The sequence below is a fragment of the Zootoca vivipara genome, chromosome 6 (genome assembly GCF_963506605.1).
Source record: "Zootoca vivipara chromosome 6, rZooViv1.1, whole genome shotgun sequence".
Taxonomy (NCBI): Eukaryota; Metazoa; Chordata; class Lepidosauria; order Squamata; family Lacertidae; genus Zootoca; species Zootoca vivipara.
Genome location: NC_083281.1, coordinates 19,012,120 through 19,030,853, shown reverse-complemented (window position 1 = coordinate 19,030,853; position 18,734 = coordinate 19,012,120). Strand labels below are relative to the sequence as shown.

Here is an 18,734-nt window from a genome sequence, read left to right as displayed (position 1 = left end):
GACACTTATTTCTGTTTAGAGCAGTAGATCGCAAACTCTTTTTGGCCCACTGCTACCTTGATTCCACAAGCACACCCCCCAGTGTCCCCTATGCTTACTCTATAGAAAGCATTATAGGGGTTAACACGACTCGCTAAGGAAAATATTAATAGAATTGTGCAGTTGCGAGGGACCCTAACGGTCATCTAGTCTAACCCCCTGCAATGCAGGAATTTCAACTATAAAGCATCGGGGACAGTTGCAGCGCAATAAAATTCAAAACAACAGTAGCAATTAGTTGCACATTCATTCAAAATCCATGTAAAACTACTCAGCTTATATGTTGAATTTTTATTAACAATTGAAAGAACAGCATACAGAAATAAACATCAAATATCAAGCATTTTTAAAACATAAAAATAAAAAGAGAGAATGGCTGCAGCAATCCACTGAGGCAGGCCTCTCTTGAAAGCGCTCTAGAAACCGTGGCCTCCCTGGTTCCTGTCGCCCTTCCCTATGTCAGGCATTGCCAACTGTTTTGAGGCCTGTGAGTGCCTTTGAATGGAGAAACTCTTGTGGGCATCACACAAGCCCTGCAGCCAACCACCTACCACAACCTAGTCTGTTAGCTACAATAGAATGTTTTTTAAAAGCCTAATTTCAGTGGGGCAGGGCTGCTGAGAACAGGTTGGGGCTCCGTGAGAAAAAAATATTTGAGCCCTCTCCCCCCCCCCAAGCAAGGGCAAACCAGCTAAAGATCTTTACACGGGAAATAAAATACGGTATGTAAATTCATTGTCTCATTTTTATGTTGACGATAAATAGGCGCTCGCTTCTGCAGCACATATACTAACATTGAAATGATACAGCGAAGATCAGTGATAAATAGGGATAATATTTGAACCTGTTGCGAGTATTAATATCCTAATGACTAATATCAATAAGCACCCACACAATCATCACTGAACTAAGCATAGGCTGCAAATGTCAAGCTTGCATGTGTAGCACGGCACAAATGTGTACCGCACAAAGGCATCGAAGTTTTTAATGTTTGATGTTTTATCGTGTTTTTAATATTCTGTTGGGAGCCGCCCAAAGTGGCTGGGGAAACCCAGCCAGATGGGCAGGGTATAAATTTATTATTATTATTATCGTCGTCAACATCAACATCATCACAAAAACAGGGTATGGAGACTGCACAGAATAAGATGTGCCTTGCTGTCAAAGTACAGAAGCAAATGTTCAAACAGAGTTGAGAAATGCTCGGTTCATGGCACAAGTCCGCAAGCCTTTTCAGAATTGTGTTGTGCATTGAACATGATACCTATATATTGTTAAGAATTAAATAAAACATGCAAAATAGTCTGCGCCCCTTCTAGACTGCTGGGCACGGAAATTTGCACTGGCTTCCTTTCCCCCTTGCCATCTGCCTGGAGGGAGGCAGCTGTGAATGCCAGCCAAGACCTCGGTGGGCATGAGTATACAGGTGCCACGTTGGCAATGGCCTGGCCTACGTCCTTGCGTGCTTTCCGGCTCCTGAATCGGTCGTGTGACAGAGCCAGAAAAAGCTAACAGGTCCACTCTGGGGAGAAACTGGGTTTCACTTCCAGGAAAATGTGCAGCGGGTGGGTAGCTTAAGTGATGCAACTCAGTAATTTTAGACTCTGGGCTTTAATGCTCTCGCAGGGAGGGGAGGCGGCCTCGGCAGTCCTGTGCATTCCTAACGTCCTGGCTAAGCGTTGCCGTTGTTAATTACCCCGTTTCTTCCTTGCTACCTGGGCTCACCCTCTCTACCCCCTTTGCCATCACTCTATGGACTAATTTCCAGGGTAGGCACAAGAGGTCACTGTTGTACATGGAATCTGGACCAGTAAACCAAGGGCTCAAACCTCTCCTGGCTTACTTACAGAATGGAGTGGGGCTACTCCCCAAGAGTTGTTATCCCAGGGTAACAAGCCCCTGTTCACTCAAATAAGAGTGTTTGGTCACCCCCACCAAGCCACTGCTACTGGGAGAATTTGCAGAGTGCTGAGTTTCTTTAGGGAGGGAATGACGATCAGCCCCATATGTACACACACTGGAGGTTGGGGGGCGGGGGGGGGGAGAACCACACCCTTTCTTACAAAAGCCCTTACAATGAAACAAAAGTGAAACAGAGGCCCCTGATTTTGCCTCCACATGTCAACTCCATGTGGACCAGTGCCAGATTTACGTATAAGCTAAACAAGCTATAGCTTAGGACCCCCCTTTTTAGGGCCCCCCCAAAAAAAATTAAAGGAAAAAACCCAGGATGTACATTTCCAACATATAAGATAAAAAATAAATAAAATAAAACCCACATACAGCAACAGTGTTTTGTGTTGTGTATGGGCCTATTAGGTGCATAAATTACCATATATAGCATATATTCAACACAAAAAAAACCCAGCTACAATTTGTTGTTGAGAAAGCACAGCTGGACGTATAAAGGGCCCCATTACCTTCAGTAGCTGAGGGCCTCATCAAACCTAAATCCGGCCCTGATATGGACTGATGTACACCTCCCCACCTGACACAAAAGTAAGCCAGCTGGAATAGCTCAGTAGGTAGAGCATGAGACTTAATCTTTGGGTCGTGGGTTCGAGCCCCACATTGGGAGAAAGATTCCTGCATTGAAGGGGGTTGGGCTAGATGACCATTGTGGTCCCTTCCAACTCTACAATTCTAACCCCGCTTTTCCTCATCCCTACTGCTGCCCCCAGAAAGCCAGGCCACTGCTGGGAAGGGATTGCTGTCACTTGTCTTTGCTTCTGACAAGAGCACCTTCCTTTCTTCTAGACCAGGCATCCCCAAACTTTGGCCCTCCAGATGTTTTGGACTACAATTCCCATCTTCCCTGACCACTGGTCCTGTTAACTAGGGATCATGGGAGTTGTAGGCCAAAACATCTGGAGGGCCGCAGTTTGGGGATGCCTGTTCTAGAACTACAAATCCTCTGTAAAATGGCCTTTAGGGGAAGGGCTGCAGAAGGTCCCTGGTTCAATCTCCAACATCTCTGGTCCTTTGCAGGCTCTCCTTTCTCACTCCTTCGCAGGCATGCAAAGTTTTGTGGAAAGGGGACTCCTCCAGAGAAAGAGGGTCCGCGAAGGACTGGGTTGGATATTGGGCCTGGCCCAATATTATCCCAAAAGGGAGGGCGCCAGCTGCCTTCATGCAGCCAAAAGTCCTGCTTGCTCCGTCCCTCGAATTAGGCTCCAGGAATGTCTCTGTTGTTCTAAACTTAGCACGGTGGAGACTGGCCAGCTGAACGGGGAGAGGGGTGGGGTGGGGAGGGCGCTTTGGGCAGCAGAGCCTGTGGGCCCGATCCCAGCATGCTGCTCCTACTTTAGACCCAGAACGGCAGCCCTGCCAAGGATTGAACCTGGGAACTTTTGAACACAGAACATCAGGAGACCCTGGCTGCTGGATCAGGCCAGTGGCTCATCTATTCCAGCATCACAGATGCCCCCCAGTAGGTAGCCCTCCGCAGCAAGCACGCAAGGCATCCACAGTTCTTCCCGATTTAGTTAATTCGCAGAGGCTGCCAGGCAGTTAAGAGCATGGTGCCAATGGAAGTGCTATATGGCTGAGGCGCACCTCTAAACCCTCTCGGGGAATCCATGGGTAGCTGGTGTGGGGTCTTCTGGGGGACTCCAGTTCCTATCATTCCCAGCCAGCATGCTCAGTGGTGAGAGTTTTGGGTACCCCTGCCCTAGATGTTTATGCAATTGTGGTGTCGTCAGAACTTGTGGCATTTGGGAGCTATGGGGGCTTCCAGACTGCCAGAGTTTTCAGATGGCGGCCAACAAAATCAACAACCTCATCCACCCACCTGCAACAACAACAACAACAACATAGGGTTTTTTGTGATAAGGATAGAAAAATGCCCATATAACCTGCCAACAAATCAGAAGTAAATAGATGACCCCGTCTACCTGAGATGAGTCACGAAGAGTCGGACACGACTAAACGACTAAACAACAACAACCTGAGATGAGTAGGTAACAATTTATGTTATGAGAATCTGAGGTACAGTAAATATTTCTTCTTCTCATAATTGCATTTCTAGAACTGGTTTAGTTTTCCTATTATATAGATATTATGTTTTGTATCTGACATGTTCGTTACATTTCCGTGTTGTAAACCACCTGTGGTCTTTTGAAGAAGGGCAGTATCTAAGTTTAAGAATAATCTCCCTACAAATATAGGTGAAACAAATCAGAACGAGTGCTCCATAAGCAGGTCATCCACAGGGAGACACCCAAATTTCAGCTTTGTTTTTATTTATTTTATTTCTTATTCATTCAAACGGTCTACAAATGGCTTATAAACCAAAATCATCTCTCCAAGCGGTGTACGGAAAAGACTGCACAGGAAAGGTAAAAATCAGCTAAAGCTAAAGAAGCAGACTTGCTTCCTGGAAGAATAAAGGCGTGAGTGGGAAAGTCCTTTTAACAGGAATGGCCGGTTCTGAGCCTGCTTGGTTTGGAAGAAAGTCCTGTTCCCAGTTTGTGGGGAGGGGGCTTCCTTTGCAGTCAAAATAAGGGGGGCTGCTTTTTGTGAGAAAGCAGAGTTTCCCTTGCCCTTTCAGGTTCCAGGGTGAGAGATTCTGATCAAAGGGCCAAGCTGTCTAATCCTGCTTGCCTGACGCTGGCTCCATCCTCCCTGTGCCCCACCATCAGCTGTCAGGTTATAATGGAGCCTGAGGTCTAGGGAGACTGTAGTGGAGCTCTGTGGCTGGGGAAAGGGAGAGGGAGAGAGAGCTGAGAAGGGGTTAAAGAGGAGTCCAGCCTCTTGGCCTCGAACTTCATTCCTGGGGCCTTTAAATGGGCATGGGGTTGTTTGAGCCTGCGGCTGCTGCGAATCCCTGGCACAGAGGCATCCCGGGCTGGGCTGGGTTGAGCAGGAAGGGCAGGGTGTGGTCAGGAGACGGGGGGGGGCTTTTTATGGGGTAAACTGGTGGCACATTGAGCCGGGGGGCGGGGAAGAGGAAGAGACAGGACTTTGCAAGTTGCCAAAATTTGCGCAAGGGTTTTTTTTTTGTGTGTGTGTGTGTGTTTTTGCAGTGCGCAAAAGTGAAGGAAGAGGGGAGACCGGGGTCTTGCATGTTTGTGGGGCCTGGACGCTAGGGGGGGGTTGGGGTGTGCTTGTGTGATTCAACGGGAGAGCTACTGGTGAGAGGGAGGGGGCGAGGGGTGTTTGTCCATGTGAGAGATAGTGGGGGGGGCAGGGGAGGAGCGTGGGTGTGCTTTCGGACCTGAGAAAAGGAGGAAAAACAGTGCGCAAGGCAGCATAAAGGACGGGGACGGTGGCGTGTGCGAGGGAGAAGAGCGCACAAGTCCGTGGGTGTCCGGCGAGAAGGACTGGCCGTTCGGTCAGCGTGAGAGAGGAGAAAGTCTGGGAAAGTTTGTGTGGGGAGAAGGCTGAATGTGAGGCAGAGAGAAAGAGTCACGCGCATCTCCAGCAGCTGCCAGAAAGCTGCTCTCTCCATCCTGCCCGCCCTTCTGGACCATCCTGTGGACTTACAGAAGCCGGGTTGCTCGCCCAGGAAGGAGAAGACTGTGCCCCCCATGGGGCAGGGGGGTGCCCGCCTGGCATAGAGGACCCAAGCCAGGGCGGCTCCTGCCAGCCGTCCCTGGATGTGGCTGGAGGCACGGCGGCCGTTGGGGTGCCCCCCGCCCCCGCCATGGCTGCCGAGGTGCGACTGAAGAAACTGGAGGAGGTGGTTCTGGATCAGAGCGCTGTAGGTCTGGAGACCTTGGTGGACCTTCTGCTATGTGTGCATCACGAGCTGAGCACATCGCCTCTGGCCCAGGAGAAATACATTATGGAGTTTTTACAGTGGGGTGAGTCTGCCAGATCCTTGCTGGAAACCTTCCTATCCAGGCTTGCAAATAGCCACTGGCCCGGTAGCCAGACAAGGAAGCCTTTGCAAAGTAAAAGAGGGGGGAAAAGAGGGAGATAGTCTCCTTTTTTCTGTTGATGTGCCAGAGCTAGTGAAAATGGGCTTGTGGTTTTTGTTTTTGGACATATTTGCTCTGCTTTATTTACCTGTGTCCAGATCCCACAAGCTGCCCTTTAGTACTGGAATCTGAGGCCCCTTTCTCTCTCCCCAGTGACAATTTTACATTGCACTTCCTGAATGCTCTCCTAAAGTTGCCTGGTCGGTCTTTAGCAATGGTCTTATAAGATTGGCTTTTCCCCTGTCGCTTGTCTCCAGCTAGAGTGATAGACTGCCTCTGTTCCTGGATGTTCCACTTAGCTATTATGGTCAACAGCCAACATCAATGGGTTTGTTAAACTCCATAAAGTCATTCCACGTTACTGTTCCGGGTTTGCGGAGGGGGTGGGGAAACCAAGGCCCTGGAATCACACAATTCGCCGATTGAGCTGCGAAACCAGCGTCTCCTATATTCTCGGCAGTGACACACCCACCCATTTCAATCTAAACTTCATTTGTTCTCTTGCCGCCCTCCCCAATTTAGAAACCTGGTTAGCTCTTGCTAACCACTCTGTGCTGCTTCCTTTTCCCGCCTCCCCCAAACAGATATTTCCCCTGTGCCTTGGTTTCCCTCTTGTCCCCTACATGCTCAGCTTTCTTGCTCCTTTGTGATGATATCATCTTTGCTCCGCTGGGTTTGCCAGTGAGCAGAGCCACAGCTCATACTTTTAAGAACCTCCTGCAAGGAGTGGCCTCTCTATAGACCTGTTTTTATACTAGTAACCCATGCCTGGCCCCTCACTTCCCACCCTAGGCTGGTGGTTGTCCTGCCGTCCAGGACCTCGAAACCTTGTGAATCAGGTCCAACAAGACAGCTCAGCTGGTTGGAGCATGGTGCTGATAATGCCAAGGTTGCGGCTTCAATCCCCCTATGGGACAGCTGCAAAATCTTGCATTGCAGGGGGTTAGACTAGATCATCAGGGTCCCTTCCAACTCTGTGATTCTATGAAAACAGGCTAGCCCCTACCCTGCTAGTGTAATTTAAAACGAGTTGGAGTAGGATTTGGGAGTCAAGGGTTCACATCTCAACTTGGCCCAAGAAGGTGGTTGGGGAATATTGGCTAGTGTCTCTCTCTGGGTGGATCTACACACAGGAAAAACCCGCCCCCACTATAAATAAGTCATAAATTAGATTGTTACAGCAAAAGGGGAAAAAAAACCTGTGTAAAATTTCATAGAAAAGTTTTGTGCTCTACAGCACCATCTGGTGTTGCATGTTTAATATGCATTTAAAACACTGTTGTTTTTTACTATTGTAGCTGAGTCCTCTCAGCCTAGTCTTCCTCACAGGGTTGTTTTGAGGATAAAATGAGAGCTATGTAAGCCAGTTTAAATTCCTTGGACGAATGTCAGGAGGAATATCAATTGAATGAGTAATATAAAAGAAATCCAGTAATGAATGAAATAGCATGTTGACGACCCCAAAAGAAAAAAAATATTTTGTGGTTGACAAGTTTTTACTGGCTGGTTGCTTGCGGTTCATTTCTTCCTCTCGTTGGTGGTGCTGGTGGGGTTGAGGAGTGGGGAGCCCCCGTTGATTAAAAAAAATAGATCAACAAATTGCACCCAGAAAGACGTTTGGTTCCATTGCAGGGGGTTGGACTAGATGACCATTTGGGTCCCTTCCAGCTCTACAGATTCTGTGATGGGAATCGCTTTTACACCAAACGGGGCATCTCCCCCTGGGTGCCATCTCTGCAGGGGTCTTTTTAAAAAAATTAAAAGAGAGAGAAAAGGGTCTGGTGTGACTGAGAGGCTGGGGATAGGCGTTTGTGCAAAGCGGTAGCCTCTTTGCCTTCAGTTCACAAGGAGATGAACCAGAATGTGGTGTGGAAGGCTGGATTTCTGCCTTTGATTTTTGTGGCTCCCCATGCTCATGCCCACCAAAGGTTGCTTTTTCCCTTGACTGGGAAGGCCAGAGCAGGCTCCAGGACCTGCTCATCGTGTCCCTTGATTCTCATCAGCCCCACTGTGGCCAAAGATTAGTCCAGGAGGCAGGATCTCTTAGAATCACAGATTTGGAGTTGGGAGTTGGAAGGGTCATCTAGTCCAACCCCCCGCAGTGCAGTTCATGACTTTGAATTCCCCAGGTTTTCCACGCAGCCGGATGCTTGCATCTCATGTTTATTGGTGCTTGATTGGGTTGCTAGTTGCGTTTTAGAGAACTGGGCAAATTCCCTTCTTGTCCCCCCCCCTTCCTACATTTGGTGTTTCATTTAAGGTGCTATAACCCCATTGCCAACTGCTTAAGAGTTGCGTTTCAGCAGGAGCGGCAGAGAAGCTGCCCGCAGAAATAAATTAATATAGAAATAGAAGCTTTCGAGAGGGCAGGGATTGCAAGGCACTGAGCTTGTTGCAGTCAAACACACAAAAAGCCCACACCGTGTCCTGCCTACAGTTCACCTGCTGGGGAGAAACCAAGATATTCCAGCTCCCTTTGCTCAGATCTGTTTGTTGTATGAGTGCCGGCAGGCAGGCCTTGAACAGCTGTGAATAACATAATGGGATTTTCGCCTTTCTTTGCTTTGAAGTGTACGAAAGCTGGGGATAGGATGGTGTCTTCTTCTTCTTCTTCTTCTTCTTCTTCTTCTTCTTCTTCTTCTTCTTCTTCTTCTTCTTCTTCTTCTTCTTCTTCTTCTTCTTCTTCTTCTTCTTCTTCTTGAAGCAGGTTTTAATACCAGTCTTATTCAGGGTAGCATGCCTTTTTAGGGTTTAGTTCTGGAAATCGGGTTAGTTCCTGGTGGGTATCAGCACCCGGCGAACTGTTGCAGCTGGAAGTTGCGGGGAATGCATTTCTGCACCAAGAAGAAACCATGAGTTTCCCCCACCCCTTCCTGCGGGCACTTCTGCCATGTGCGAATAAATTTGAAAGCGGTTAGTCAGTGCGGTTTGGGTGTCAGACTAGGACCTGGGAGGCCCGGGTTCAAATCCCCACTTGGCCATAAAGCTCAGAGGGATGACTTTGGGCCCATCTTCTCTCAGACCAGCCTACCTCGCAAGGCTGCAGTGGGGATTACTTGAGGAGGCGGAGATTCGTGTGCGCCATGCTCTGAGCTCATTGGAGAGAAAAAAATGTGGCACATAATGCAAATAATGAATCAATGGAATCTTCAGGGCTCAATCTAAAAGTTATTGCAGTTCAAGCATGCCTGGAATTTAAGTGTTTTGATCCAGGCCCCCGCCCCCTTTGCTGAACCCAGGCAGGTAGAACTCACTTGCGAAGGAGGCTCTAATTACTGAATAGTGAAGGAGGCACTTTGCACATGCCTAAGAGTGGGCTTGCTCCTGTTTGGACGATTCCAGATCTGAGCCCTGGCACTAAACCACGCATGTGCGCGCGGAATGGAGGCCTCAAAGTCCTTGCTGACATTTTACGGACATATAAAAAGCCCTTTCAATAGCATGTGCCAGCAATCAGCAGTTCCCAGCCACTACATGTTTGTTTGTGTTTTGTGTTGTTGGTTTTTTTTTTAAATAAGGGGCTTTGGAACTGTCTTTGGAACTGCAAAAGGGAACTTCCTGGAAAACCGCGAGCTGCCTTTGCAAAGAGGACTTGGGGCAGCGCGGTGGCCGTTTTATTTGTTGCCCTTGTTCAGTTCTCTCGCAAGCTCTGTGTTAGCTGCAGCAGAAAGGGAGAGAGCGGACAAGGGAGGGTTGTGCAGACTGTTCTGGTAGCTTCCTTTTCAACACCGCCGCCACAGCAAAGCAGGCACGCAATCCCACCCCCTTGGCGGTGCACAGACTGCCTTTTGTGGACAAGATGGCATAGCCCTACCCCCTTTACCAGGGAGATCCGGCCGTGCGTGTTCCTGCGACGGCCGGGGCTTGTGTGAGATGTTGCTTGGGCCGCGGAGACTTTGCAAAACGCCATAAAAGGCTGCCTGCTATGGACGTGCACTCTCTGTGTGCCCGTTTGGCTCCCTCACTTCGTCTTGCTCGCCTCCTCCTCCTCCTCCCCCCCACCCCCTGCTCCCCACTCCAACACCATGCTATTGGGGGAGGGGGGGCTCAGTTCCAGGCCTAACACATGCTTGCAATCTCTGTTCATTTCTGTGCCATTAATTTCCTATCATCGTGAGAATGGCACCAAACTGGGAGGGGCAGCTCATGCCGCAGAAGACAGAATCGGGATTCAAAATGACCTTAACAGATTGGCCAACTGGGCCTGAGCTAATAAAAGGAATCTCAGTAGAGACAAATGTAAGGTTCTGTACTTAGGCAGGAAGAACCAGATGCACAAATATAAGATATGGGACACTTGGCTTACTAGCAGTTCATGTGAAAAGGATCTAGGGGTCTTGGTGGACCACAAGCTTAATATGAGTCAACAGTGTGATGCAGCAGCAAAAAGAGCTAGTGCTATTCTAGGCTGTGGTATCAACAGAAGTCTCGTGTCTAGAGATCAACGGAAGTAGTAAAGGTAAAGGACCCCTGACAGTTAAGTCTAGTTGCAAACGACACTGGGGTTGCGGCGCTCATCTCGCTTTATTGGCCGAGGGAGCCAGCGTACAGCTTCCGGGTCATGTGGCCAGCATGACTAAGCCACTTCTGGTGAAACCAGAGCAGCACACAGAAATGCCGTTTACCTTCCCGCCAGAGCGGTACCTATTTATCTACTTGCACTTTGACGTGCTTTCAAACTGCTAGGTGGGCAGGAGCTGAGGCCAAGCAACGGGAGCTCACCCCGTCGCGGGGATCCAAACCGCCGGCCTTCTGATCGGCTAGCCCTAGGCTCTGTGGTTAAGACCACAGCGCCACCCGCGTCCCACAAGGGAAGTAATAGTGCCACTCTATTTTGCCATGGTCAGACCACACCTGGAATACTGTGTCCAATTCTGGGCACCACAATTTAAGAAGCATGTTGACAAGCTGGAAGGTGTGCAGAGGAGGGCAACCAAGATAATCAGGAGCCTGGAAACCAAGTCTTATGAGGAATGGTTGAGGGAGTTGGGCATGCTTAGCCTGGAAAAGAGGAGACTGAGAGGAGATACGAGAGCCATCTTCAAATATCTCAAGGACTGTCATAGGGAAGAGGGAACAAGTCTGTTTTCTCCAGGTCTGGAGGGTAGGACTCAAACAAGAAAGGAGATTCTGGCTAAACATCAGGAAGAACTTTCTGACAGTAAGAGCTGTTTGATAGTGGGTCTCTGTCGAGAGGCGGTGGACCTTCCTTGGAGGTTTTTAAGCAGAGGTTGGATGGATTCGGCAGGGCAGTCTCTTAGGCAGCGTTAACAGCCCTCTTGAACACAGGGAGCTTCCCTATAACCAAGTCATATTGGGAATACCGAATTCAGCCTTGAGCACACTGACTGGCAGTAGCTCTCCAGGAGATGCCATAGGGGGATTGAACCTGGGATCTGCATGCAGAAGATGCTCTAACCACTGAGCTACTGCCCTGCCCCAGCAAATGACCAACCCTGTAGGATACTGAAGGCCAGCAAGCTGCCTATTATGTATATGATTATATTTTTGCTCCCTTGGTTTGGAGGGGAAATCATTTGGATTTTCTGAAGCAGGATTAAAACATTGATTCGAGGAGGGTGGAAGGGTGCATAGTTTCTAAAAAAGCAAAAATCATAATCCCAGTGCTTTTTTTCTTAAAAAAATGTTTAGGGGTACTCTCATTTTGACTCAAGAAAATCACCATTTTATAGTTCAAATTGGAGGAAATAAATACAGTAAATGGACAAAAAGTACAAAGATTCACAAAATGTTTAGGGGTATGCGTACCCCTGCATCCTCCTAGAAAAAAAGCACTGCATAATCCTATGTATGTTTAGTAAGCCCCAGATTTCAGTGCAGGAATCTTTTGCCCAATGTTGGACATAAATCTACGACTCTGCGATTAAGAGTAGCATGCTCTCTCTTCTCTCTCTCTCTCTCTCTCTCTCTCTCTCTCTCTCTCTCTCTCTCTCTCTCTCTCTCAGAGGGACCTTTGGGTATACAGTATATCGTAGAACTGTAGAGTCCAGCAACCTTTCCTGCCAGGGGGCTAGCTGTGGTTGTTGATTGGCAAAAGGCACTCTGCGCGTGCTCCGGAACATCCTCTCTGGCGGCGTTTCTGCAAAAGCCTCGTGGCTGAGGCCTGGCACGGAAACGGTTTCTGAGTACGAGCCCCACCTTTGGGCTTCGGCAGGCTTGCGTACTGAAAAAGTTTCCATGCACAGGAATTCCACAAACACACACACAAAAACCCTCTGTCCTCCCATGCTAGCATGCAAGAGAGTCTCCAAGGGCCCTGGTTGGAATCTGAGAATTGCTGCAAGCCCAGATTCCCAAACCATCATCTCCTGCCCGAAATAGGAAGCCACCAAAAGGGGAGCAAAGCAGCTGGTTTTGGACAGAATTTGACAAATGCCCCAGGGCAGCTTGGAAGGAAGCCTCTCTCTCATTCTCCCTCCTTCCACTGCCCTCCTAGGTGGAGGGTTGGGGCTTTATTTTGGAGGAGGGGTTCTTTTTTTTTTTAAGTACCCAAAAATATCAAGCGAATGGATCTGTTGTGTGTACAGCTTTCCGTTGTAGGAGACTGAGCTATTGTAGGCCGCAGCTAACAAATTCACAGACACTGCATCCACCCATCCAATTCTTTGGGGGGCTGCTCAGCTGTTTGTGTGAAACAATTCTTGCAGTTTCCAGTTGGAACTCCCTGCCTCTTGATATCAGGTCGGGCGCTTTCACCATTCTTTTTTTGGGCACCTGCTAAAAACACTTTGGTTTGGACTTCCTTTAGAAAGTCGATGCGAGTTTTCATCTGTTTTTAGTTCATTGTTATTTTGGCTTTTCGAACATCTCACATTATTGCTGCTAGTTCTTCCTGTTGATAATTTTATCGTTTTTGTAAACCTGCCTTCAGGTTTTTTGGTTTTATTCTGGTTTTTTATGGAAGAAAATGCAAATAAATAAAGCGTCCCAGGCTCAGTCCCTGGGAGCATCTGCAAGGAGGGCCTGAGAAAAGAATCCCTGCCTAGAACCTTGGAGAGCGGCTGCCAGTCAGTGGAGGCAATGCTGAGCCAAATGGACCAATGGTCTGATTTCTCCCCCCCCCATGAGCCATTGCCAACCTGGCGCCCTCCAGTTATCAAAGCTGGCCATAGGTCAGTTCCAGTGTGCGATCCTGGCATCTATAGCCATAAAGGATCTCGGGTAACAGGTGACAGGAAAGACCTGTACATGGGACTGCGTGGAAAGCTGCTGCCAGTCAGAATCCATAATCCTGGGCTAGATGAATAATACTCATAGAATTGTTGTGTTGAAAGAGACCACAAGGGCCATTTGGCCAAACACACAGCAGTGCAGGAATCACAGGTAATAAAAGACTGCAAACTTTCATTGGTTGTTCAGTACAATAAAGCTGATTGGCCTTTTAAACCGCATAGAAAGACTTGGTTCCCCGGGTCATTAATTTCAACATCAACAGAAGTATAGTGTCCAGATCAAGGGAAGTAATAGTGGCACTGTATTCTGTCTTGATCAGACCACACATGGGATACTGTGTCCAGTTTTGGGTGCCACAATCTAAGAAGGATATTGACAAGCTGGAAGGTGTGCAGAGGAGGGCAACCAAGGTGATCAAGGGTCTGCAAACCAAACCTTATGAAAAACAGTTGAGGAACTTGGGTCCTTTTAGCCTGGAAAAGAGGAGACCGGGAGGAAATATGACAGCCGTCTTCAAATAGCTACATTGCAGGGGGTTAGCCTAGATGGCCCTCAGGGTCCCTCCCAACTGTACGAATCTATGATTTTTTGAAGTAAATTAATCCTGGGCCATTTGTTCTCAAAGGGGGCTGTCCCACCCACCCCAAATGTCACTGGGCAGGGTTGGCTTGGCAGGAGGAGATGCCAGTTGGCCCCTTGGCCTCGTGCCGCGAGGCAGTTGGCTGTGCCTGGAATTTGACAGTGCTTCTAACTCAGCAAGGAAAGGAAAAAGTGACCGGGGTGGCGGTCGATGCTTCAGCATGACAGCGACATAAAACATCCTAACAAATTTTAGAAGCCGGCCTGGAGAAGGCAAAGAGATATGGAATCCAGCACATCTGCAAGAACAGGAAAGATCTGTTGTTTTCAGTACATCACCTTGCATCCTTTCCTTCCTTCCTTCCTTCCTTCCTTCCTTCCTTCCTTCCTTCCTTCCTTCCTTCCTTCCTTCCTTCCTTCCTTCCTTCCTTCCTGTTCTTTATTCTTCAGACTCAAATCTTGAGTCTTGATTTCCTCCATGGATTTCTTCACGCTGGAAACGTCTTTTCTCAGGGGAAGGAGAAGCCGAGACCAATCCTAATATGATTCTCTGCGGACTGATGAGACGAACACTTGGGTCGTGATGGCTTCATCCCAAGCCTCCTGTCTGCCCACCTCATCATTCCTACTTTGGGACACCATCGCTGTTCATTGCAGGTCCAGGCAGCCTGATTGGCCTTCAGTAGGCAGAGAGGGAGAAATCCACAAACCAAGGGGACCCGCTTTATTCCCCTTTCTTCCTTTTACGCACATCCCACCAGGGATGCCCAATTTGGAAGAACTGGGCTGCGTTGGATCAAAAGCTTTTGCTCTTTTGATTGCAGGGTGAAATGGAATGGCTGGCTAAGCTGCCATCTTGAGCAATGTTGTCACCAGCCCCCCCCCCAAAGTGATTTATTGAGGGGGCACAAGATCTAACCAGCTTTCAGCAACCCAAATACCAGCTGCTAGGCTCAGGTTGTTGTTGTTGTTGTTGTTGTTGTTGTTGTTGTTGTTGTTGTTGTTGTTGTTTCTTAAGTGAACCTAAGAACATAATCTCCTGCCTACCTAGCAGCCTGAAAGTGCAAGTAGATAAATAGGTACCGCTCCGGCGGGAAGGTAAACGGCATTTCCGTGTGCTGCTCTGGTTTCGCCAGAAGCGGCTTAGACATGCCGGCGGGAAGGTAAACGGCATTTCCGTGTGCTGCTCTGGTTTCGCCAGAAGCGGCTTAGACATGCTGGCCACATGACCCGGAAGCTGTACGTTGGCTCCCTTGGCCAGTAACGCGAGATGAGCGCCGCAACCTCAGACTTGTCCATTGACTGAACTTAATGGTCAGGGGTCCCTTTACCTTTACTTTAAGAACATAATGTTGCACCCCTGAGCAGATTCCAGGTGTTCCAGGCATTTACCCAGGATTCGTGTTTCCTTTGGAAATGAGGCACAGAGGAGACAGTGGTGTCTTTATGATATATGGTTTCTTTACACACACATATATATACAACCTGAGCCTATGTATGAGGGAGGGGTTCATAGCATTAACACCCAGAAGGATCTTGTTTCTCCCATAGCCGCGGCCTTGGATTCAAACAGGAACCAAACATGTCTCTCTCGCTCTCCATATTGCTTCCCTCCCCTCTTTGTCTTAAAGCATCACCGAACCCTTTGCCTTTTCCTAACTACCAGCCGTTTGCATCTCACACAGATCCACTTCCTTTCTTCCCTTTAATGGCCCATCGCCCAGGCGATCACCTCACCAGGAAGCTAGCCTGGCTTCTATTTTAACACAAGCTGGATCCAGGGGTTAGAAGGGTCTCAGCATACAGCCCACTTGCCCCATAATAAGAGTCCTACTGAATCAGCCCAGAGGTCCTAGCCCCGCATCCTGCCCTCTCCATGTCCAACCGGATGCCTCTGGGAAGCCCACAAGCAGGAACTTGATGTTGCAGCATTGTCTCCCACGAATATCCCCCATGAATTCATCTACTCCCCTTTTAAACCATTCAAGCAGGTGGCCATAATTACAACTTGCGGGAGCAAATTCCCTCCTTTTAACTACTCTGCTGGTAGCTAGCTAGCTACTAGTCACCTGGGTTATGAGAAGAAGAAGCTAAGCTAGAACTTCCTTTATTGACTCCCGATTGCCTGCTAGTTTGATTTGCATTAACTGAGCAGTCAAACTGATTTTAACCCCTAGGCAGTCTGGAGGTGCTTCATACTGTGAGCAACAGGTTGTTTTAAAAATATGGTTCATGAATTTGTTTTCAAGCTGACAGCATCAAAGGGAACCTTACAGTAAAACGAATCAAGCCGTTAATAATAGATTGAAAGTTGACATCGTTCATTGTAAAGAATGAATGGAAACAGTCATCTAAAAAGCCCTTTACATTCAGAATGCTATTTTGCTCATTCTGTCTACTTTCTAAGGTTATCTCAGGGCTCATCCATATCTCAGGGCTCACTTCTGTTGGGTCCAGGATTTGGTCTGTTTGCCCCATGTTTGCTAGGCATGGGTCTGAGAGGTTTTTCTTCCATCCTGCCTCCCCCACCCCCCGGAAAACCTGCTCCTTACTGCTAAATCAGAACAAACATCAACCCCTGATTGACACTTCTTCCATTCCATCATCAGTGGGTTTTCCCATGGAAAGTGGCAGGATGAAAGAAAGAAACCTCTACAACCCGTGCCTAAGACAAATGGAAATTTGGATGATCCCTAAGTCAAGTTTTTTTGTTTTTTGTTTTTTATAAAGAAGAAGATACAGCTAAAAAACTTCAAAACTAGTTTGAGATTGCAAGAGGTAGTCATTCTCTGGACAACATTGTATAGGGACCCTAGCGTTCCCAGAACGTGTTCCTATAATAATTTGGTGCTTTCGCTCTGAAATAAGACATTATTTTCGCCATTACAGTGGTACCTCGGTTTATGAACTTAATCCATTCCAGAAGTCCGTTCTTAAACTGAAACCGTTCTTAAACAGAGGTGGGCTTTCCCTAATGAGGCCTCCCGCCGCCAGTGCCCTTCCACCGTTCAGATTCCGTTCTTAGACCAAGGTCAAGTTCGCAAACTTCCGGTTTTGCAGAGTTCGTAAACTGAATAGTTTGTAAACAGGGCTGTTCTTAAACCGAGGTACCACTGTATAGCAAAAATCCCCCTTTTATTTTTCACTTGTTGGATTTCCCCCTGAAAGGGGCAAGCCCAGATGAAATAGAGCTGGGATGTAGAAACCGGCATTTTTACATCAGATCTGCAAAACAAAACAAAACAAAACAAAAAGCCTTGCATGCTTGAGAAGTCCCCCTCTTGCAATAAGCGCCTGCCTGGGCGATGCACCCTAACAGGCTGCCAGGCAGGTAAGACTGGGGTGGAGGGAGCGCTCGCTCCTTTTCTGGGGAACTCTTGAGATATCCTGGTCCAAGAAAGGCCCTTTCCGGCATTTGGGGCATTGAGGGCAGAAGTGAAGGCAGAGTCAGTGACGGCAGCGACCATGGTGGATTCACAAAGTGGGGTTTCTTAGACACCCTGCCATGGACTGTAGGGTTTGCACTGCTCAGAGGCAGAGGACGCTGAGCAACAGCTGAGAGGGGACTGCTGGCTCTTTCTTGGCAGACCCTCCCAGCCATTGCTCTGCTCTGCCAACTTCTGGTGCCAGACTGAAAAGTCAAAAACTGGTTGCTGAAAGAGAGCAGAAGCGCGTTGGAAGTGGGGTAAGACCTGGACTTTTCTGGTGGCAGTTCCTGGGGTCCAGCTCTCTCGGCTCCTGAAAGGCAGAGAAGATAAACAGTTGGTGCTTGTTCATCTAAATCTGTGCCCTTGCCCACAAACTCTAACAAATGCAGCCAGCCTCGCCATCTTGCTGCAGTTTGCAGGCTTGAAAAGAAGTTAGACTTTTGCAAGAGCTGGCAAACACGCTGCGGCAATTCAGCTGACGGGTTGTCCTCAGGAGACACGGCTGGCTCTGGTGTATTTTTCCATGAGGCTTTAAGGAAAAAAAACCCAAAGAAAACCAACCACATTGTTGCTTTCTTGTGTTGGGTGCAGGAGGGAACGGGGAAAATGTACTAATATTAAGCCTTGGCCTTGCTGGCTTGCCTTGTGTGACATGTTCCCTCGAAGAAGAAAGCTTGCCCTGTTCTCCATCAGAGCCGCAGCGTCTGAAAGCAGACGGGATTGTGAGGAAGCACAGAAAGAGGGTGAAAGATACACCCATGGCGGGCTCTTATTTTCATAGTAGAATCATATAATGATAGAGATGGAAGGGACCCCCAAGGGCCATCTAGCCCAACCCCCTGTAATCAGAGGCGTAGGAAGGGGGGCGGGGGCGGTCTGCACCGGGTGTCATCGCTAAGGGGGGGTGACATTCAGCACACCGCCATAGCTGCCAAGTTCTCCCTTTTTTTAAGGGAAATTCCCTTATGCTGAATAGGCTTCCTCGCGAAAAAAGGGAAAACTTGGCAGCTATGCACACCGCGCACCCGTGACTCCCAAGCCTACCTTCAGCCATGGGGGGGGCGGGGTTTGACAAAAAAAATTCGCACCGGGTACCACCTGACTTTGCTACGCCCCTGCCTGCAATGCAGGATTCTCAGCTGAAGCACCCCTGACAGATGGCCACCCAACCTCTGCTTAAAGGAGTGTCTCCTACCCCATCATTCTACCCGGACACTGAGGTGCAGCGCCGAGGGCCTTCTGGCGGTTCCCTCACTGCGAGAAGCAAAGCTACAGGGGACCAGGCAGAGCGGGCCTTCTCGATAGTGGCACTCGCCCTGTGGAATGCCCTCCCATCAGATGTCAAAGAGATAAATAACTACCTGACATTTAGAAGACATCTGAAGGCAGCCCTGTTCAGGGAAGTTTTTAATGTGTGACATTTTAATGTATTTTAAATATTTGTTGGAAGCCGCCCAGAGTGGCTGGGGAAACCCAGCCAGATGGGTGGGGTACAAATAGTAAATTATTATTATTATTATTATTATTATTATTATTATTATTATTATTATTATTATTAAAGCCTCCAAGGAAG

The 18,734-nt window shown here is 48.4% G+C and overlaps 1 protein-coding gene across 6 annotated transcripts in view; it reads left to right on the top strand.

The window, feature by feature from the left end:
• The first annotated feature begins 5,158 nt into the window (after positions 1-5,158).
• The window catches only part of DMPK (DM1 protein kinase), a 43,456-nt gene continuing 29,880 nt past the window's right edge, over positions 5,159-18,734 (top strand). For 2 of the 6 annotated variants that reach the window (XM_060275561.1, XM_035117095.2), the window contains exon 1: positions 5,159-5,843. In XM_060275561.1, the coding sequence (XP_060131544.1) occupies positions 5,684-5,843 (160 nt within the window). In that variant the 5' untranslated portion in view covers positions 5,159-5,683. The remainder of the gene's footprint in view (positions 5,844-18,734) is intronic. The other 4 variants (XM_035117096.2, XM_060275562.1, XM_035117098.2 and 1 more) reach the window with 3 other exon arrangements.